Genomic DNA, 22,712 nt, shown 5'->3' with positions numbered 1-22,712 from the left:
GGGAAGAGAAGCGTGGCTTAAAATAGCTCTGGCTCCACAGCTCATTAGAAAGACAATAAATGCATAGTCAGTATTTGCTCTTGTGGAAGTTCATGAATGTCTAAGAGGCTGAGGATTATAATTCAGTGCGCACATGCACCTTCTTATCATGCTAGAAGCATTGGGGGAAAAAACATGGCATATTGTGAAATGTAAATTGTAGAAAGATACAGACATTTTTGTATGCCGCAAAGAAGATATAACCTAGAAGTGCCATCTTTCATTAATGACATTTAAGAATCCCAATTTATATTGGGAGATATTAAAAAGTGGTGTTTTCTCAACATACTAATGCCCTTAATACAGTTACAAGAAGAATCAGTCACTGAAGCAGTAACTGTTTGAAATGTACTTCACATGATCCCTGGGGTAAACAGAATAAACCTCGGCGGTGTGCAAGGCTGTGTCAATAAGCCAAGACCACATCTAGCAGCACGCTTAACTAGATGATTCCAACTGAAGCCTCCAACTTAAAAAGAAAATAAAATCATGATTAGATGTATTCTCGAAACTCAGGTCTCAAGGCCAAATACAGATCCTAACATCCACGGTACATAATTGGGTTATGCCTCAACAGAATTTCAGGAAGACTAGCAAGCATGTTTGAGAAACAGAATTGCATTTGCTATTTCTGCTGAAGGCAACTTGTATACAACCCTTTGAAATTCTCCTGACAAAGCCTTTTAGAGCTTTAAAAAAATAGCTATGTTTAAATGATTTATGGAAAAGAAAAGCACATCCAGTCTTTATACGTTGTGAATAAGCTAACTGTTTTATTAATGAAGGCAAATATCAGATAAATACTGGGGGGGGGGAAAATCTTTTTAAAATAAAATCAAAATTGACACCACTGTATTTCAGAAGTGTCTGGTTGCTTTTAGCTAATCTAAAAGACCCTTCATCCATTTTAGGGATTTTTTTTTTTTTGGGTTGGTTGGTTTTTTGAAAACAAAACTTTTTCCTGCCCCTCTTAGTATGGAAAAAAGTCTGTCCATAAAGAATTATGAACTGAACACAGCTGAGCCTGACTCTCACATCAGCTTTACAGCAATGCAACTTCATTAAATCACAATGATTTCAACTGGTATGATAAGGAAATCCAGCGCATCCACACTTAAACAGAGCTTTAGTATTAAGTCTCTCCCATCCAAAAAAAAGTACTCACCAAGTATCAGTAAATGTGTTCAATAAACCATACAAGGAAGGTTAGCAAAAGGGGTTTAGGGCTAAAAAACACCCTTCAAGAGCACCCCCACGTTTTGCAAGGCCATTCACAAACTGGTCTTCCATATAAGTACAAAAGGATTGCTATTGAGGGAAACTGAAATCAGATCTACCCCAGACTGTCTTCGGGATGCTTTTATCAGTTCCGATCCAATTTCAGAAGGGTTGGGTTTGAAGAGTTCAGAGGGAATGAAAAACATTTAGTTCTAGATGTACAAGTAAGGCACAATATAAAGCCACATCATCATCTGTCATGAAGGAAGTAGGAAAGGACGCGAATCATACATGGTACAGTAGAACAAGCAGTCCATCGATTCAAAGTGTGGCACCTACGTTCAGACTGACGAGATCTCAACAAGAGCAGTTATGACAGCATGCTTTTAATATGGAAACAAATTCTAGAGAATCCAGTGTATCAGAAAAAGGAAGAGCTTTTGTCTGTATTAAATCAAAAATGTATAATTGTTTTTGGATATAGGATTAAAAGTGAATATTCACAATGCCTACACTCAAAAACAAACAAAAAAGTCCAGGACTCCATTAAGATCCACATACCATGTATGAACACTGAAAATCTTTAGAAAATGGTCTTCTCTAAAGATCATCCAAAAATGCATGCCACAATTGCCAAAAAACAGAACATGTACATTTGTTGGGTTTTATACCCTTATAAGATTTTTGTTTGTGATAAGTATACACTAAATGTATATATTTTAATGACACTAGAGGAAGCAGATTGTTACTGGCATTAAAGTACAACCATTTCTAGACGGTTTAAATGCCACAGAGTCCCCTGGTTAAAATGTAAAGCTGCACAGCTTGCCTATGTCACCTTTATGATAAAGTTAAACCAGCAAAAGGTCTTATCTTTACTCTACATTTTACTGCCAGGTTTTATTTATATCAAGTATCGCTGCAGCATTCTGACCAGCCCAGAGTTAGCAGCAAGTGGCAGGAATCATATAAAATGCAGTTTCTTTTTTTTTTTTTTAACCAAAGTGCTTTTCTAAGATATACATACATATAAATAGGTACAAAATAAAGTGTCAACATTAAAAAGCTCAACTATTTAAAAGCTTTAACTTAAAATAATACATAGAAAACACTGAAATGCAAGGGTATGGAATTCACTAAAGATTCAAAGTCTACTTTGAAATGCGAGACCAAAATCATATTCTGGTTTTCAGACAAAAATAAAAAGCTATAAAGTTATATTTGCTCAGTATTTCTGAGCAGTAGAAAAGGGGCTTTTCAATACCTTGTCAGTTTAATTTGTCACAGAAGTTTTTACCTGATTGCAAAACTGCTCTCTTAATGTTTAGAAATGCTGCCTTGTCTCCACAGCTTGGATACAGCGTAAGGACCTCTTCTGTCCGAGCAGCGCGCTACCACCGCTCACCAGAAAGGAACAACAGTATTCAAATCTCGGTACAGACATGGCCTTAACTTCACAAGAGACATTCTCTGTCGGGGTTTTATGAGCTGTATGCATCTCTGGAACGACTGCAACGTCGGCAATAATTACAATAGGAACACATCTGACCCACTGTGTAAAGCAGCAGCCAACTCTCACCTCACCCTAACAACACCACCTGAAACAAAGACACCCACATTCCACTCAGATTATGCAAGTCTTAAGTGGATTTACAAAGTTTTGCCTAAATTGCTCTGGCTATTTGTTCAGTCTCTTGAAGGAAAGACTTTCTGTACAGCTCAGTAGTGGTATTTTGGCCTCCTCCTCCCTTTTGAGTCTTCCAAAATATTTAGATACAAAGTAAGCTGTGTGCACACTCGCAAGTACGTGGCAGGACTGCCACCTTCATCAGCCACTCTTGGTTCAGACTTTTTTAATAGTACAAGCTTGGATATAAAAATAATCTACGTATAAACAAAAAGGAATCACAGTACAAACAAAGTTAGACAAACCAGAAGTGGAGAAATTCCCCAAAGGGAGTGGGGAGAAAGCCTTCATGGACTTTTGCATTTTTTTTCAGCAGCTACATTTGAAAATATTTGGTATTTCTATTTTCAGTAAACAGTGTTTTGTCATCTTTAAATAGGGAGAGAAAGAACAGGGAGGAAAAGGGGGGTCCATGAAACCAGAGAATGATCTTGCCTTGAGATAAAGGACTTTCTCATCAAAGGCTAAAGCTTTTAATCTGTACGTTAACACTGACTACAAAGCCAACTCTTATTAGCAGAAGAGCAAATAAGAACTGTGTGTTAATATTCCTCAATCATAGAAACTACTGAATTAACAAGAATAAGTCACATATAAGTTTGAAGAAGCTAGTTTCGAAATACCTGTACAAAAATATAAAAGTCTATAAATTTTTTTTTTTGTTTTGTTTGAAGCCTGTGTTGATCCTTGGAAACATCACATGCATAATAATACATCAACTGGAAAAGTGGCAACTAAGGAATTAGATATTTGTAGCTCTTTTTTCTCTTTACATATATACAAATTACAATAAAAATAATTTTATTTTGGTTGTTTGGTGGAAGTATACTACAACAAACTAAATATTTTTTTTAAATTCTCAAAGTTGAAAACTATTTTACCAATAGCTTACTAAAATCCAAATATATTAAAATCTCCTACAGTAAGTGCAGAGAAAAAAGACTTAAAGACTCCGAGACGGCCACCAACTTATCTACCATGGAAGCGAACTACAAGAACAGCAAAATAATATTGTTATGTATGAATGCTCCTTCTGTAGATAATTGGACCCAAACAAAAAAATTCACAGTTCAGTAAGATCCCTAACCCTGACCTTTAATTTTTTTTTCTTTTTTCATTTGTTTTTACATTCAGTACAGTATCATATAAGCTGTGCAAAACTTTACTTAGACTGGCAGTTCGCCATATCAGTTGCATTTGTCTTTGGTACAAAAATAAACAATCGCATTAATGTGCAAGTATTTGTTTTCTTCCGGCCAAAGTACCGAAATTGAGTTTTCTAGAGCCATCTTTTATACAATACATAGACTCTGTGGCATATATCTACATTTTCAACATATTCCTATATACATTCAAAAATTTTAAGAGCTGGAACAAATACATTAAAACCTATAATCTTACCATCTATACATCTTGTTTTTTCCCCTCAGGGTTTTCTTCATACAAAACTTTACCAGCTTATACTGATAGCTCTCCCCCAAAATACAAGGCACAAAGAATATACTTTTTTTTCTCTTGCTTGCACAGACATTTAAATACTATATTAAGCTCAGAAAATTAAAGTCTTCTATGGCACACTAGCTCTAATGCCATGTGTGCTATGTACAAGTTAATGGTTGCAAAGAAAGCTTACTGGTTTTTTAAGAAAAAAAGAAAACCCAATTATTAAAAAAACCAAACCAAAAGAACTCCTGAAATTGACAGCTTTACCAAAAAAACGCTTCCTCTTATTTTACTTGGAGCATAAACCTGTCACAATGTCTGGCATAAGCTAAAAATTTTTACTAGCAGAAACGTGTTTTTGCTTCTAAAACAAAAGTGATATACTCTGGTCCTATATAACTTAATTTTAAAAAGAATCCTCATCTCTGTATTTAAGCTTAAAGCAGCTTTGAAACTGTCTGGTTTATGCTCCAAAAATGCTATTAAGCATTTTATATCATGCTTTGATTTGTTTTACTACATTGTTATTTGAAACCAATAGAACCTAATTGTAAGTGTTTACATAATGCTAAACTGACATGCAGACCAGAATGCAATATACAATGAAGTACTCGAACACAGGTAGAATCTGACCGATGCGGACAGCTGAAGTCATGTCTTAAACTTTTGACATTGGTATTCGTAGCCCTACAAGGCCACCGGTGGGGTCTCCTTCTGCAGTCTTCTCTAAAACTTGATTCACAAATTCTGATGTCTGTCCAGCTACAGGTAATCCTAAAAAGGGAGGGTAAGAAAATGTGCTGTAAGGTTACTATTCATTGCACGTCTTTGCACATTCCTGTAATACAAAGCTGATGAACACTTTGGTTAGTAACCAGCCAAAAGGCATAGACAACTGAAATTAGGGAGTGCTTCTTTCTTTTCTCTGTTCCAGAAACTGTTTGCAATCAAATGTATCATAAATTATGTGTCTCTTCACATACATGCAAATACATTAACTTTACTGCTTACCGAGAGTGTCTTTAATAAGTACGTTCAACTTCTGTTCCATGTTGACTCCTCTATCATCTTTAGGCACCTGCACCCGATTAACTATTTCTTGTTTAATGGAGTTGATCACAAACAGTAAATTATCTGAAACGAAAAAAACCTGGATTAGATTTACAGCATGTTACCCCTGGAGCAAAAGAGATCCACAGTTGTCCACACACTGTTATCTGTAAGTGTCAAAGGTGTCACATTACACTTACTGTACAATTAAGATGTAAGACTTTACATATGTAAACATATTTTCAAAAAATTTTACATTACTTGCACACATTTATATAATTTACATCTGTAAAGTAGCTCAACACTGCAGGTAACCCAATGTACATGGGTTTATGGAGTGGACTGTTTTTGTACCAACAAAATTACTGGGTTTGTACCAACCCTGTTTTCTCTATAAACTGCCAGGTATGACCCAGGTTACATGATGGTGCAAAACACAGACTTGTCTGAACAAAAGAAAAATTAAGATGTTGTATTTACCATATTCCGTGTTGAGACCCCAGAGTTTTACTTTATTGGCTTCATACTGGGCTTTCTTTTTTAGTCTACAAGCCCTATAGTAAGAAGAGGGGAAGAATTAGAACACTAACAAAAATTCCAGAATACTAAGAGCATCTGTTTGTTTGCCATACGAACTTATCAACCAATCAATGCTCCCAGAGATCACCTATCTACTCACTTACCTTCGCTGAAAGCACCCTGCTACCTATATTTTCTTACATTTCACGCTTACGGATTTTATCACTATATCAATCATTTGCCCTGCAGCTAAGTAAGCCAGCTTCCAGTAGAAATACGTAATTATCTAGGGAACAGGCAAACTACATCTCCAAAGCGCCAGCTGCCCTGCTTTTTGATAAACTGGTCACCAGCCCATTGCAGAAGCAGGATTGATTCCTACACTGGTAGTGATGGAACGCTTTTGAAGCAAAAATTAGTTAGATCTTAATCATACAGTTGTAGTAATCCAAATTTACTCATCCATGTAGTGATATCTAATATATACCTGGAAGCTAGCTTGTTCTTTTCTTTTCTTGACCTCGGTCTGGCAGTTAAGGGAAGTTCACTGACTGGCGTCAGGTCACTGATCACCTTATTCAGCTTCCTCAGTTCATTACCAATCTGTAGGAGTTTTCTGGGGTTGGGAGTCAGGTCTTCTACATCAGTCCTCCGTGACTTCTTTGCTGCATATTTTCCTGTTTTAAATATGCAGAAAATTGGGTTGGGAAGTGACACAATATGTACACAAACCCGTGAAAAAACATTCTTAAATATGGGGGTTTTTGGGTGCAGTTTAAGTTCCTTTGTTCATTACAAGAGAATGGACTGGAATCATGTGCTCCCAACAGCCTTTCACAATAGAAAGAGCATTTCCAGACAAACTGCTTTGTACAATTCATATTATATCCAGATCAGATAAGAGCAAATACTGCTGGCCAGGCTACTGGATGTGATAGATAGTATACACGCAACTGTGCTGAAAAACGTATGTCACAAGTTCAGATGCAGTTGTTTTCCCCCAACTGTAACTTGCTAACTCATGTGTTCAGCCAGTATACCCTCTTGAACGCTCAAGTTGATTAAATTCCTAAATAATCTTATTGCTAAATTCTGCATAAAGAAAGAGGGTCAAGACCTGGTACTGAAATGATCTTCAGTGAAACTGAGCTTAAACAATCCACACAAAGGCTAGTCAACCTGTTTTACTTATTTGAAGCTATTTAAGGTCTGGTTTTCCTGAGGAAATACATATATTCAAGACAAAACCTTTATTCCTTAAGATTCTCTTGCCAGTGCTATATGTCTTTTTCTAGATTTCTACTTAAAATGACGGTTGTTACAGACATTTGCATGAAAATGTTAATAAAACTAAAAGAACCTGCTCCAGAAATGTTTATTACAGAGCTGATAATTTGGCATGATTTATTGGAGGTAGTAGAAGACCTTGGTACATGTCTGTATGTGAAAATAAAAAAAAATCCTGCATGTGTTACATTCTGTAGCTTCTGGATGTTAAGTAGTGTTTGATCCTACAAATCCCTTGCATACGCACCTGACTTAAACGTCACTTGCTCCTCCAGGTGTCTGGTGGGACAGAGTCCTCAAGGCATGTTTGGTTATATATTGTTTAATAACAAGTATAGATATAAGCCTTCATAAGAAGGAGCAGTGATAGGGAATTTAGACTGATATTTCACAAGATAAATAAGCATATAGAAACTAAGGAGATTAAGAAAACCATGTTTTCTTCCCTGAATAAATCTAGAAGTAAAAACAGCAACAAAACCTTTTGGTTTAACAGAAGGTAAACTGCCACATTAAAGATAGTAATTTTCAACTGTAAGGGAACATTAACATTACAACCAGGGAAGCTGGTTTCATTTTCTCCTTCAAAGCCAAAATCAAATGGAGCAGCCTACCAAAGAGGTTCTGTGACAACAAAACAAACATTACTCCTGAGAGTAATTTGTTCTGGGTGATGTTAGTCATACATGAGGTACAGCAAATTGTTCATCAAAAAGTTACAGGAATAAAACACAGTTATTAGACCAATTGGTTTAAGATTCTAAGAGGGTATTTTAAAGAAATAGTTTATTCACAGCAGAGTAACTGGTTCACTGTGCTGCATTCACATAGGTGGGAGAAACAAGCAGGGAGGAGCAGAAAGAGACAGTTATGCCTTATTGCTTGTCCTTTAGCTCATGCTGCAGTTAACGTGAACTTTGCATCTCAGATCACTCCCAGCTTGCTCTGACACAAGCAAGACTGAAACTAACAGCTACGAGGAGTAAATATCAGTCAAGGGACCCACCCAACATGTTTACAGTATCGCACTGAGAAAATTTCGAACTCTTGGGGTTTCCACTGAAAGCCCTTGGAAGTTACAATTCTCAATTCATCCACCTTCCTCTGGAAGAAACCACACTGAAAGTTACTACTGTATGTTCACTGTGCCTTCCTTGGACACTGTGCAGAACTCTGCTAATCGAGCAACAGACTTGCAGTGTTTTAATCATTTATTTTGATGGCCAAAACACAACTTCTCAGCACTTGCAAGTATGAGAGTTTGGCTACTGAAGGTGTCAGAACGAAAGACATTCACTTGTAACTAGGACTCTATTCTTACCATGATGAAGACCATTCTTCTGATACATGTTACTTGGTAATGTATCTCGATTCCACTCGGATGGCCTCAGCATTCTTTCTTGTTGTGATGGTGTTAGCTGCTCACTGTACTCCCAGAAATATCTTCGCTTGCCTCTTTTCCGAGAGGATATTGCAGTCATTTCTTTTAAATCCTCCACAGAATCATTTTCATACCCTAAAAGGATGCATTGCATTGTTTATATAATGTTGACAAAACCGTTTCTAGCCCTTTTAACAGTGGACTCAGTATTCAAGTTAAGAGCAAAACCACAGACAAGGCCTGTTTCACATTATCTAATAGGCTTGGGTTTTCAGCGTCAACTACTACTGAGCACTTGCCTTAAATCCAGGGATAGACACTGAGCCAGTGATGGTGGTTCATTACTTGAAAAGAGACAAATTATTTATGCACTGAAAGCCCCTTTATGTTCTCTGACCCCTTAAGTTCTATTGCTCTTCTCCCCCACAATCCCAGCACTGCAGAGTACAGACAACAGCTGTTGCAAAGTGTTCTTCCACCCCTACAATTTTCTCCATGAATCTGCAGGAACATAATCCTAACTTGCCTCCACATTTTAATTAATCTCTGATCAAAAAGCATGGAAAGAGAAGAAGATAATAAAGATAGATTAATGAAACGCTAATAAGAAAGCAAAATTATTCAAGCATAGAATATTCTGAGTTGGAAGGGACCCATTAGGATCATCAAGTCCAACTCCTGCTCTTCCTTGAGTTTGAATACCTCCGGGAAATAAATCAAACTACCCACCTCTATTAGACTAGAGGAGAAGGCCTCTGTTACCAGGACAATGACCTAAAGCCCGTAAGAAAAGACCATCTAAACTGAAGGGATCTGGACACAAGCTGTTCAATCTCTTCCTCGCCTCTTTAGTGGGATGAAGATAAAGGATCCACAGTAAAACTATACAATATTTTAGAGGTATGTTGTGATGCACTCAAGACAATGAACTGTTAGTGAAGTACATAGAAGCTGTAATGCCACTATCCACATTGCACAAATATTTATACTATAATCATGTAAACACAAACCACAGTTTTAAAAATCTTACTTATGCTTTAGAAAATAAAGACAACCTATACTAAGGTTAAAAGAACCCAAACCACTGCATCGCCTTTTGCAATGAAATGCTATATAATAGTTTACATTTACTTAAAAAAGAATGCATTTCAAAACATTGCATACACTGATGAAGCTTAAAGAAAAGCCAACCACTGAATGGACCGCAAGCTTAACAAGCCTTGACCCCATATGCTTGAGCTCTGCTTCACCTTTTAACAGTAGCACAAAGAACACCTTCTTCTTTTTAAAACAGTCCATTCAATTAGTCTGTTTGCACTTGAAAAACCAGTTGAAAGAGGAAAACCAAACTTTCTTCTTTGGTCTGACTCTCACCTCATAACCCAAAGTATGAATAAAAGTTAGGTGCGCAGAATGAGGAAATTAATTCTAAAGTTCTGCTTCTCATCATTTCATCAACTGTTTAGTTTGATTCTCTAGTTTATTAAAAAGACAGTATTTTAAAGGCAAATAAAACATGAAACATGCTTTATAAAACATTTCTCTTGTATAGCCAAAACGATTATGACAATTTACATTAAATATAGTTTCAAATACCATAAATATTTTTAACTGTACTTCATTTTACCCAAATGTTGTTTGACATAAGTATCAAAATACTCTTAAAAAATCCACTTAGTTTCCACTTGAAAAAACATGTCAAGCTATGTAACTCATTATATAGATACGTATAAATTTAGTCCATCTTCACGATAACACAGAATTAAGCAAACTGATGAAAACAAATCTCTTTAAGAGCTGATGTGTACAAATGTACAAGGTTAAAATCAAGACTTCCTGTTTGCTTATTTAAACTATAATTAAGTTAGCAACTTAAATTATGTTGACTTAATGCATCCTGTCTTGCAACTCTAACATTGACCTGCTATCATTTTAAAATTACCTAGAATAATCTAGTGCACAATGCCCTAACCTGGTCCATAACATACAGGAGTACAACAAATCTGTTTTGCTTTTCTGCACTGTGTTCGTCTTCCTTGAATTCTCCTCTTCGCAAAAATCATAGAGCAGTCTCACTTTCTTTGGTGGGCTTCTAAGAAAACTGAAAGGGTTCTTGTATTTACCTTTCAAGTCCTTTGCAAGTCCCTCCTAAAAATCTTTGTTCACATCCCTTACTATGGCTTTAGGTTTAAATTCACCAGGGTTGAATTAAGTAAAACGGAGAACAGGATAGGCATGACTTCTGCATCTTACCAGATTAAAAGCAAAAATAGCCCCACCAAAACAAAACCAGAAAACCCCTTCTCTCTACCATTTAATCATACTGAATTCTGTCAAACCATTTATGAGGCTTTTTCCCCCAGCTGATATTCCAGGTGCTTGGAATAGATGCAACTTCTTTAAACAATCTCCATGTCTCTACAGGGACTTCTCCCTTTCAGCTATTTCTTCTCCAGTGCTACTGAAAACTGAATCAGTTGTTGCATCTCCCATTTCTGGAATCTCTTGACTACTTCATGGAAGAAGTAGTCATTTACAAATACTTCTATTAAATGAGATAGGTAAAATATACTAGCAATGAAAACAAAAGTTTTAAGTGCTAGAAAAGGCCTGGGCCAATAATTCCCATAACAAATTACCTTTGCACGTGACCAAAATTGCTAAATCTGTATCATGGCAATAATAAAAACACTGCCGCCCAAACTTACCCAACAGCCAGTCACATTTTTAGTTATTTAGTTCCTAAAGTTCACTATAGCCAAGTATTTCGTCAGACAACATTAATGCTTTAAGAAAGCATTTAATGCACTCCAAAAACATACATGAGAAAGAATGAACAAAAGCAAACTGTGTATTAAATACATCAGAGGGTCAGCAATAACAAGTAAGTTTTCATCCTTTCAGTAAGTTACATCTTCACTCTAAATTTATCAACTGATTTTGGTTTCAGTACTATGGAAAATTAAATCTTCCTGGGCCATGCCTATTTTTAGAAACTTTATCCGTAGTATGTACCTTCACTCTAAAGGTAAAAAAGCAACACAAAATACAAGAGTGACATAATTAAAATACCTGGAGACATTACCTTCTAATATAATCAAAATATGGTGAAACTTTTAATATCACCATACTTGGGTGAATGGCTTCGTTCACCTGAAGTTCTAGCAAGCTTGTATAAGCCAAGATCCTCAGTTACTGTACTGCACAGCATAGTTGTATTTAGAAGGCGAGAGTGATTGCTTGTCAGTAAAATTTGAGCAAACAGCAAATAGTTGATGTAATTCCACCAACTGAAATCCCAGCACTTTAATACGACAACGCTTTTTCAGGGTTACCAGGCTTTCTGTGCAACATGCCTCCGTGGGCTGCAAATCACTGTGCAGTACAGCAATCATTACAGAGCTGTAATAGCTACTCAAACCCCCAGAAAGTAGAGGGAGTTCAATTCAAAAGAAGGGAGGAAGAGGCTTTAAAATGCTAATAAAAATGTGTTATGTACATGTAAAAGTAACATAAAGGGCATAATGCTTGACAAGTTTAATGCCAACTCAGGAAATCTACTTAGAAAATAATTTAATCTCAGAGTTCATTATGACAAACACTGACAAGCTTTAGGGAAGCTGATGTTTTTAAAAAGGCAAAATTTCAGCTGCTTTCCCCCCCCTCCAAAGTTACATATTGCCAAATGTCTGAATACCTTAGTTCTTATACTCTACTACAAAGCATTTCTAAAATGTGAATATTATAAATCTTTCTACAATGAAACTAATACTTGGTTACGGTCCTGTCCCTTTCCCTTCAGATTTTATTTTTACACAACATTACCGCTCTGTTACCTTCTAGGTGAAGGTTAGTTCTTATTTCTGTTGTTAAGGTTCCGTTTCTACATGCAGAAGAGAGGAATTCAGTATCCTTTGAAGACCCACTAAGTGTTACTGCTGAAAACCACCAAGAAACAGTTCTATTAGTTTCAGTGGCAGGTATTCTTTAGATTCTGTGGAAAACTGTACCTACAGTAGGACTTAAGTAATTATGAAATTATTTCACTCAGGCTATGATTTATATCAGCTACCAAGAGACACAACTATGGATGAATTCAAAAGCAGCAACCTACTGAAGCACTAGAAAGCTCTGTACATCCTATCATCAAGCCACAAAAAAAGAAGACAGCAATTGCAGGTACTTGCTCTATGACCTTAGGCTACAAGCTAGTTTTCCTATCTTCTCTATTATTATTTTTGTTGCGTGACCACAGTTTATGCAGTTTTTCTCAAAACAGGGCAATAGAGACCTTGTATAGTTTTCATTAATTACATTTTGCAAAGCACTTAGAAAATCTGGGATGAAATTTCATAATTTAAGATCAGTGTTGCTCATCTGTAACTATAGAGCATTCAAACCCATTCTTTCCCACTTGGCAGATAAATCCATTAACCTCCATGATAACAAAGCCCAACATTGCTGGTACCTGGTTCTGAGAAAGTATCGCTGATGTCATCATCTTTATCATCTTCATAATCTTCTTCCTCATCATCATTTTCAGAGAGCTCATGCTCACTGCCGAATCCTTCATCATGGTCCTCATCTTCAATATCATCCTCATCATCCTCATCTTCCTCAGGATCTCCTTTGGCTGACTGTTCAGCCAAACTGTCTGTTACAAAAAGAGAATAGTTGTGCTCTTCTTTCTTCTGCGAAGAATCTGACACTGATGTGCTGGCAGAAAGACTGCTCTCCCCCACAATAAGCCCTGGGGTTTCCTGGGGTGGACTGAGGAGCAGTTCTTGAGTCTCTTTAAAAGGCAAAATAGGAGGCGTACTGTGACTATGCAGGGATTCCATTCCTTTTCTTTCTTGTCTCTTTGCTACAGCACCACAATAGCAGGTGTTTTCCTTTGCTGCATCAGCATGTGTCTGGCTCAGCACTGGTCTGCTCTGTGGTAAAGGATTGATCTTTACTTTTGCCTTTTTAACATAGTCTTTACATTCAACATGAATGTTCACCTTTTCATTATTGTACACATTGGTCTTCACCATGATTTGTGTACTGGAAGCAGGCTGAGTTGCCGGTTTGCTCGCCTTCTGAACACAGTCCAACAAAGGTGCCTCAGCCTGAACGTTCTTAGAGGAACAGACTGGGGCTGCTGCTCTGGTTGCAATTTTTTTGCCAGGTAACAAAGAATTTAAAGGGTTTTGTTTTGCACTAAAGAGCAAATCAGGGTAATAGAGTGAATCAGATACAGGTTGGGAGTCCTCACTGTTAAGCTGAGCCAGTGTTGGTGTTTTGCTTATCACCTCTTCATCTTGGTATGGGCTTGAAAAGTCATCAAGGCCCAGGTAATCCACCTCTTTTGTTCCCCAGATGTCACAACTGGTTAATTTAGTGTACTTAGTTAAGTCTTCACAGTAGGTGTCCCACTGCTCCCACTTTGAGGTGAGAGCAGCTTCTTTGTCCAGGATGTCCGTAAAAGACTCCAAGTTCTCAAGGTCTTTGCAGTCCTCCATTGAAAGTAAGGTGTCTCTGGAGCTTTGCTGATAGTCCATTTCTCTGTCCTGTGCATAAGAAAAGTTAAAAATTAATACAAAAAAGTATCAATCATCTCTGTCCTCTACTTAATCTAGTATAGTGAGCTTAATTCCAATGAAGTGTAGGAGAGTGAGAACATATGAAGATACCTCAACTTCCAACTAAAAGCTTCTTTTGAGGGTCAGAATGAAGTCCAGCTTCCGTGCTTCAGCAGCAGATCCTTCTGAAGAGATTGCTAAAGATACAAGTCAAATGCCACTGGATTCTTTTTCTGCTATTGCAAGTTCATCTGGTCATCAGGAACTAGACTAGTACCAATATCCATGTATTTAAAATATTAAAGACATCAGCAGGAGAGAAAAAAAATGCTAGTATAAGTAGCTCATGAGTCAACTTTTGTTTTGCTTCCCCTGCATTCACAGCTTGGGTGAAGTAGCATATAGCTGCTCTGGCAGAAAAGATTGCACAGAAGAGTCTCAAGCACCATTACATAATGTCAACACAGCTCTATTTGAGACGTATATCAAGCCCCTCCTGATGGCCAGCTTTAACAAGCGTCTATTGAGGAAGCATCACATTTGCTGGACAAGCAGTTAGGCTCTTCCCTAATCAGTACGGAATGAATAATCTTCTAGCATTCTTGAACAAATACCCCTTTATTACTACACGAACTCAGGGTATTAATCAAGGAGAGGAAGTTACGTACACACACAGAAAGATGACTTACCAGTTCATACATGAAGTCTGGATCTGAACTGCTTGCCAAGAGATCTGTGCTCATCAGAGTCTGCTCTGAAAACACATGGCTCCGAAAGGCGTCCCCAAAAGGAGGGTCCATTCCACTCACACTGGGCTACAACAAATTGATACTGACATTTGAAGCATGCTATAAAAAGGCATATTTTTTTCCTTCAACAAAACATGAAGAGTATTGCCATTTCATCCAAGTCTCTGGGCTTCTACCTACACAGATAAGCATGTCATTTCCCAGAGCGAGAGAATGCTTTAAGAGCAGCTAACAACATGCAGCTCTTTAATCAAAGGACACATTTGTATTCATCATATAGCTGCAAGAGCATTGCTCATTCATTCTTTTTTGTTGGTTTGAAATTCTCATGTGTTTGCCAAGTTTAGGGATATGTCAGCATTTGTAGAAGAGGAGAGCGAGTACCGGCAAGATCTGTGAGCATCAATAGGCTCTACACGCTTGCAGGCCCTTCACCCTAATACAAACCATTTTGTACTAAAGCAGCATTGACTGTTTTTAGAGCCACTGGAACTCATAAAACTTCCACCTGAGACTGTAACAAAAGCAAAATTTATTACAACTAAATCAAGAGTGTTGTATCTCAGGAGAATGAAGTGGAACTTTGCAAAAAAAAACATTATGCAGGATGACTGGGCACGCAGGGAATGGGCAAGAAGGCTTTCTGCTACATTTAATTCCAGACCTCTGTTTCTCTTCTAGACACACTTGCCCTGAGGGTTGGGAAGGGAGAAACACTGTACTGCTGAAAGTCATTCAGTGTGCTGATGTGTGAATCACTGCAGCAATAAAAGGCTGCTCTCCAGGCATCCACCCTCATCAAGACGACAATTTTGCTGAATCTTGCTGTGTGAACAACTACAGTACCAAGAGCAGCAACATAGCTTCCACCATAGACACTACTGGGACCCCTAAAAATGTACACCGTTCAAGCTCTTATAAATTCTCCCTGCTAATGCCAGCCAAATTTGTTCTTAGACTTTTTTTTAAATAAGGAAACAAAATTATTTATGGAAGCAAGTAAAATCATAACAGATGTACCTGAGGCATTTCCAAGCCCAGATTCCCCAAATCCAATTCCAAACTTCTTTTTTTTTTCACTTGTAGATTCCTTTCCAGCTTTACTTCAGTCTCAGTTAGTTTACACAATCCATGCAATGAAATTTTTCCTTAGGATAACTTCAGTTCACCCTGATGGAGCTCTTCTGCTTGTAGACTTCTGTGTAGAATAAACACAGAAACCCCCCCAGGAGGTAAGTAATCCTTTACCAAAAAAGTAGTGCTTAAAAAACAGCCAAAGTGAAGTAAAGACAAAAATTTCCCCTGAAAAGTGATTATTTCTCATGCTGGAATGTATAGCAATTTTCTTCCCCTGCCATCTTTCATCAAACGAAAAGCCACAGATGCTACGGAACAGAGCTCCTGCAAAAACCTTTTTGGCTGAGTTACATTTTGTTGCCTTTTTTCCTCACTACCAAGACCACAAGCTCTATAGACATATGCAAAGAAAAGCCTGCCTAATTGCAAATAATGACTAGCATACTGCTGGGTGTACAAGAGAGAAACAATCTTTATGACTAATATAACAGAGCCAGTAAATTCTAAAAATGTCTCAGGCAAACGTCTCAAAATACTAATTTCAGAATAGGCAGCAATACTGTTTCAGTGATATCGCCTCTTTTCCTTAAGAGATTAATCCATCCAGCATCAGATAAGATTACATCAATCACTCATATAGCAACATCTAGTGGCAGAGGGATTACAGCAAGCATGCTCGCAGTCCAGCAGTAGAGGAAGGGAAGAGACAGACTTCCTCAACAGAACAAATTAAAAATTGTGCCAAATTCAGAGTTGCCTAATAAAGTATCTTCTTTATCAAGCAAGGTACATGTTGAAATTGGTCCAATTTATCTATTAGCAATTTTACCAGTTCAGTAGTTTCTATAGACCTGCTGCTACTTCAGATGTATGTCTAAAGACTTCCAGAGCCTCATATCCTGCTTAATCCTGAATTTTTTAACAACATAAGGAAAAACTGAACTGTAGAAAAGCAAGCACCTTAGCACAAACATCAATAACTATATCTACACTAAAAGTATGAGGAAGAACTTATAAGTAACAGGAAGTAAAGAAGAACAATGTTCTATCAAAAGCAATAATAAAAAAAATCATTCATGGTATCAAACCTTAGTATCTAATGTAAGGATACTTGTCTTCAAGGATGCTACTTTCTTACTGTCTTGCTTGCTTGCAAGATGCTTACTCTTATATAAAAAGTCTCTCTTAACAAAAAAGCAACATTAAAGGAGCATAATCAAAAAACTGAATCATCATACGTGTACAGTTTTTTTAGCATTACCAGTTAAAATATATTTGTTTCTTTGAGCAGAATTGTTCACTCATTGCTCCTAAGTCAGACTTTGGTACTATCTGCTCAGGCTATGCTTATGCTCTTGTCTTGAAAAACAAATAGTAAAGTAAAAGTGTTCTCCTACAGCAGAACTACCTCCCACCAGCACATGACAGCATCCCCGTGATTATTCCTACTTTCAGATAGTATCTCAGCTATTTTGTTATATTCAGCATATATACCATCAGACTATGGTAAAACCAGACACTATGCAAAAAAGCCTTTACTTATCAAAACATACTGCTTTTCAAATAGTGGCTAGAATATAAAGAACAATTACAAGCCCAGTTATACGCAAGTTCTCAGTAAAACCACGCTACCACTGCCAAAGCAAGCCATTCCCTGTAAGGCCCTGTGCCGAGTAAGAGCCAGTTCCTTCTGAGAAAATTTTCTTTCTGCTCTAAAACTTCCAGGGAACTCTTTTTACTTATCTTAAAGTGACATTTAAAGTTAAGTTTGTCACAGTGCAATGTGCCTCAACAAGCCCCGTCTCCTTTCACCCAGCAAAGGCCACACCGCAGCAGAACTGGTCCCGCCTATGCAGTTCAAGTGGCACCAACAACTAATTCCCTTTTCAACCTGGCCTGATCTAGGAGAAAGGGCCTGGTCTTTAAAACAAATAAACTATGTTCTCATACGCAAAGAAAGAGGCGAGAAGGATATCATCTTTTAATACCAACCTACACCTGAATACTATCTTACTTTCTTTCCATACAGAGGGGCAGAGATTGATGTCTTTTTCAACAGAAACATCAAATTAATACTTTGACGTCAACACCAGAACACCACCACCATCTGCATTCACGTGGGAGACTGTCAAAGTTCTGCCACTGCATGATATAAAGGGGAAAGAAAGGAGACGTTGCTGCTTCTTTACTGGTTATTCTTTGTTATGTTTTTGTTAGAACTCAAGCCATTCCACTGCCTTTCATACGCAACTAGGAAAGGGGTGTGTGTGTGTGTGTGTGTGAAACTTAATCTGTACCACCACTGATTTGAGTAACAACTGACCAAAAACCGATCAACACTTCCAAGTGTCAGGACCAGGGAGCTTTGGGATCATTTACAAATCCTCAAAACAGATATTAAACGTTCGAAATACATTTACCATCTGAAAGACCCGAGTAGTCTTTTAGCTATAAACTTACAACACCGTTTAAGAATGACAGTGTTATGTCCTGCTGGGTCAAAGCAGTATATCAGCTAATCTGATTGTTCCCCTAATTCTCTTTATATTTCATTCTTGACATTTTATAATATTAATATTTAAATGTGATTTGAATCCCACTAGGATCTATTCAAGTATTCTACAACATAAGATTTTTCGTGGTAGCTCTGCGGAGGGAGGAAACATGGTGAGGCCAAAGACACTGCCTCAGGGAGCTGCACGATCACGGCATGCTTTACGCTCCCAACAAAGCAGATCTACTTCCAACTGCTTTCTGAATTTCCCAGAATCATCAAGATCTTAATGAAAAGCCTCCCACTGTTCACACTTAACTACCAGTATTTTTTCATGAACTGGTAAATTAAGATGTATAGTAGAAGTCAACAACACATATGGAAGCACAGATGTAAAATCTGAACTCGCTGTGAAGGGGAGTAACTTCATAGACCACAGTTGAAATCCCATTTTTACAGAATTTATCGTTATTGGCACACTCAGCTCAAGACTGAGTTAGAAAAGTACAGTTGTTAAGTTATCTATAATGAATATAGATTTGGATGAACGGAAAGATATGTGGCAGAGCTCAAGAACAGCAGTGTAAGAATCACTTTAGATAAATACAGCAGGCATTTCTACTCCAGGACAATTTTCATTAGTGCCTTACATCAGCCCTTCCCAAATGCAGAGGTACAGAGGTGAAATCCTGTAGTTGCTTCACAGCAACTGAACTGCAGGTGGAATACACAGCCTGAGGCACTGGGCAGGGTGCCGCCACTCCTTTTGGCAGCAGCCTGCAGTTAAATCAGATTAAGGTGATTAAGGAACCAGTCCCTGAGTTGGTTCTGTGTCTGCAGATTCTTGAGTCACATCAGTGTGGAGCTGCGCCCCTGCTCCTAGGAGAAGGCTGGCTCCTTCACTTGGGTGTGAGGAAGGGCAAGACATCTCAGGAACGGCAATGTTCATCTAACATTTAAGAGTCTGGGGTACTGGTGGAGGCATACATATATGCATTGGTTAAAATCCCCATCAGTCATCAATAAGTACTCAAAACCTGTTCTACAGAGCTAATAATTCATTGGTCTAATGACAAATCTTAATAAAAATCCTCTGCATTTATATTTCCTTTTTGAAAACGCCTATTTAAAATAGTTTAATAGTGGCCCCAAGACACCCAGGAAGACTGAACTTCAAACAGTCTCATGGCAGGCTTCTTACATGACATTACTGATGCAGCAGGACACTTAAATTGGTGGACAGCAGGACCTAAACTCAAAACATGACAGATGAAGAAGAGGCAAGGCAGTTACCACACACGTGCCGCTTCCCTAGCCTAGTTAAAACACCCTTCTGCGACAATACATTGTCTCCAAAGAAGTCCCTAGAAGAGAAAAACCTAAACTGCCAGCTTCAGCTCGACAAGTCTGAAAGTCTTCCTCAGTCACCTGTATGAATCATTTGTACCATAGCTATAACTAAAGCTGCTATTTCTGTCTCAATTCAGATGTATTTTGTACAATTTGAAAAGCACACAGAGCGTCGCTATACCATTTTGTTGATTGTACAGAGCTTATTATCACAGCAGCTAAATGCCTGTTATAAATACATTACATGAACAATTACACTTTTCATGATGGTGACTGTGCATCATACAGCACAGTTTGTCAAAGTTACATTTTTGATGCAGATTAAAAAAATAGCACCTACAATATCAGGCTAAAACATTCAAAATGCCAAACTTTGAATTTCAGAGAACGTGCAAAAACTATGCCATGTATTTTAAAAGAACCATTATGTACTATGCAGAGTTTTCTGTATCTGGACATTTTATGAAATACTACAGTTAGAGATGCAAGAAGTTCTCCTACGCTTCTCTTAAAACTTTTTTTCCTTCCACAGTTTGTGCCAATTTGTTTCCTATTACAGAACACACTCTGCTCAGCGTGGTCTTCAAGCACAGAATAAATTTTTCTTAGTTTTGTTTCTGAGTGTAATGTTCTTGGTTTTTTTTTTTTTCCTTCTTTCTACATGATTCTTCAGTTATTAACCACAGTTAAAAAAAAATCTTTTACGTTTCTCCCCCACCACAAAGACACGAAATTTTCTTTTGTAGGTTTTTTTCTTTTCGTAGCAGGTGAGCAAAGACACTTGTAAAAGGTCTTCCTCTGCTTCCACCTGCTGTAGTCTCATTCACCTGCTCATCCAAAGAAGCCAAGTCCCTCTACCTTCTCCGTGATGTATTTGTATTAAAATGACAGCATAAGCATCTGAGACATTATGCCCTTTGCTTTCTCTGTCCTGGAGAGCAAACAACAGCTGTTTAAGCCAGCCAGATACTAAGTTTGATGGAGCACTGCCATGTGAAAGAACTAAAGATACGAAGACTGTTTCACTTCTTTTAAGCCTCTTCCCTTCAGGAGAGGGAAACTGCTACTTCACTTTCTTTGTTCCTTTTCCTTTGCTGACCTTCCCTCCCCCCCCCAATATTATTTTTCTAATCCTACTTGCCCACAGCAGACATACTTCAAGATCTGGAAGTGATACCACTGAACAGAAGCTCTGGCCTCCAATCACACACGCAATGTTAAACTTATTAGAACTATATTAACACACTTCGATTGATTAAAAAAACTTTTTATAGTTAAAATACAAATTACATAAACCTTTATTAAAATACCACTGTAGAGCTACGAGAGTTGTTTGCACAAGAGATTTCCCCTGAAGCAGAGAGCAGCCAAAGCAAAGACAGAAAACAAAAGCAAAACTAGGCAACAATTTAGCTTACAGTCTCCAGCAATATTCTACATCCCTATGTGATGGTTGTTTCTATTTTTTTTTCTGACAGCGCAGTCTTTCAGGGTAAGAAAAAAAACTAATTTTATCATTCCCAGAAAAAAAAACTCTTACAATGAAGGGAATGGTACGATCTAGTCTACTCTTCATATTGGAAAATTATGTTTTGCTATACTTCTGTTAGAAATGGGTTTTCAGCATACTTCAAAGCGCCAGCAACAAATCAGAAAAATGCATCAGTCAAAATAGTCCCGAAAGTAAAAAAAAAAAAAAAAAACCAAACCAGAATAAGTATTCAAAAACAGAAGGAGGAATTTTTTTAATATAATAATATAATCAGGAAAATTACTATAGCAAGGTCTGAACTCCAAAATCTACAATTTCCAGAAAACTTTTGGCTTGATTTTCAAGCCAATGCCAACTCTCAAGCACTTCTTATGAAGTGCCAAATATCCTTAGCAAACTTTTATTTTAAACCACCATTTAATTAGGTTTCACAAACCACACAGCATGGACACGCAAGTCATGGGAATCTAAACCAGTGTGTCCTTTATTTATACCATACTATCAGTCTACTGGTCTGACAGAAGCTTCTATTTATTCTCAATTAATTCCTGCTAATGCTGAAGGGACTTCAAACCTTTGTCCTTCAAAAAGCTCTTTTGCCACTCTCATTATTTAAAAAAAATATGGCAAGGATGTTCAACAGCTTGATTCCTGTGCTGAAGATTTCTCTTATCAGTTAATACTCCCATCAAACACAGAACAATTACTTTTTTGCTCAGGTGAACTACTGGCTACAAAGCACTGTAGGAGGTCTCCTGAGGTATTATTCATGCCTCTAAAAATTACTATCACTGAGCAGTGATATTTCTACAAGAAACCTTTCCCAATATATTTCCCATAGAAATTCTGACTTCTCATTTAAGTCGCCAACAATAAAAATTAAACAAGTTTCTAAAAGACCTGTGTCTGCCCCTCCATAGTTCTTACTATGAAAACATGCGTGTAATAATAATAATAATTAATCGTCCCCACAAGGATGCTTAGAAGCCACTTGGTTAAGCGACCTAAGGCCAAAGGTCACTTTAAACCATCTTTAAAACATTTTAAAGCGTTTGAAGAATAATATCAGAATCTGGTTCTGTTTTGCAGGTTATGCATTGCACGATTTCAACAAGTTACCCTCAAGTGGCAACAACATAAACATTACGCTTACTTAAAATGAGAAGTTAACATTTCAGCTGGCGTAGCTGAACGATCGCCTGTTGCGTAGAGATGCCTGAAAAAGAGCGTGTGCTTTATACTGGAGCGTGACGCGGGGAATTCTGGCCATTGAATTATCTTTGGTATCCGATGGGTTACACCGGGGGACGCCTCGGGGGACGCCGCGGGCTGCCCCGGCCGTGCCGGCTGCCCTAACCCCCC

General features: G+C 37.7%; 1 protein-coding gene across 4 annotated transcripts; it reads right to left on the bottom strand.

Moving 5' to 3' along the window:
* Nucleotides 1-2,189: 2,189 nt before the first annotated feature.
* Nucleotides 2,190-16,135, bottom strand: CREBRF (CREB3 regulatory factor). Of its 4 annotated transcripts, none has more exons than XM_009647088.2 (9): nucleotides 15,958-16,135; nucleotides 14,878-15,003; nucleotides 13,093-14,176; nucleotides 12,461-12,562; nucleotides 8,565-8,759; nucleotides 6,444-6,633; nucleotides 5,918-5,991; nucleotides 5,399-5,521; nucleotides 2,190-5,161 (listed from the first exon to the last, which is right to left on the bottom strand). In XM_009647088.2, exons 1-9 carry the CDS (start codon nucleotides 15,964-15,966, stop codon nucleotides 5,046-5,048), a joined length of 2,019 nt encoding a protein of 672 aa, XP_009645383.1. In that variant the 5' UTR covers nucleotides 15,967-16,135; the 3' UTR covers nucleotides 2,190-5,045. The 4 variants fall into 4 exon arrangements, with proteins under 4 accessions (XP_009645383.1, XP_035758394.1, XP_035758395.1 ...); XM_035902501.1 differs by having other exon boundaries at nucleotides 12,461-12,559; XM_035902502.1 differs by lacking the exon at nucleotides 15,958-16,135 and adding an exon at nucleotides 14,300-14,385 and having other exon boundaries at nucleotides 14,878-14,965.
* Between the last annotated feature and the right edge of the window lie 6,577 nt (nucleotides 16,136-22,712).

This window comes from Egretta garzetta, unplaced genomic scaffold (assembly GCF_000687185.1).
Source record: "Egretta garzetta isolate BGI_Z169 unplaced genomic scaffold, ASM68718v1 scaffold209, whole genome shotgun sequence".
Taxonomy (NCBI): Eukaryota; Metazoa; Chordata; class Aves; order Pelecaniformes; family Ardeidae; genus Egretta; species Egretta garzetta.
This window is presented reverse-complemented; position numbering and strand designations above follow the sequence as displayed.

Coding starts and splice junctions, on each gene's coding strand:
- CREBRF (XM_009647088.2), bottom strand. Junction 14,177..14,877: donor CAGACTTCATGTATGAACTG/GTAAGTCATCTT, acceptor TCTTATGCACAG/GACAGAGAAATGGACTATCA. Junction 12,563..13,092: donor CGATACTTTCTCAGAACCAG/GTACCAGCAATG, acceptor GGTGGTTTTCAG/CAGTAACACTTAGTGGGTCT.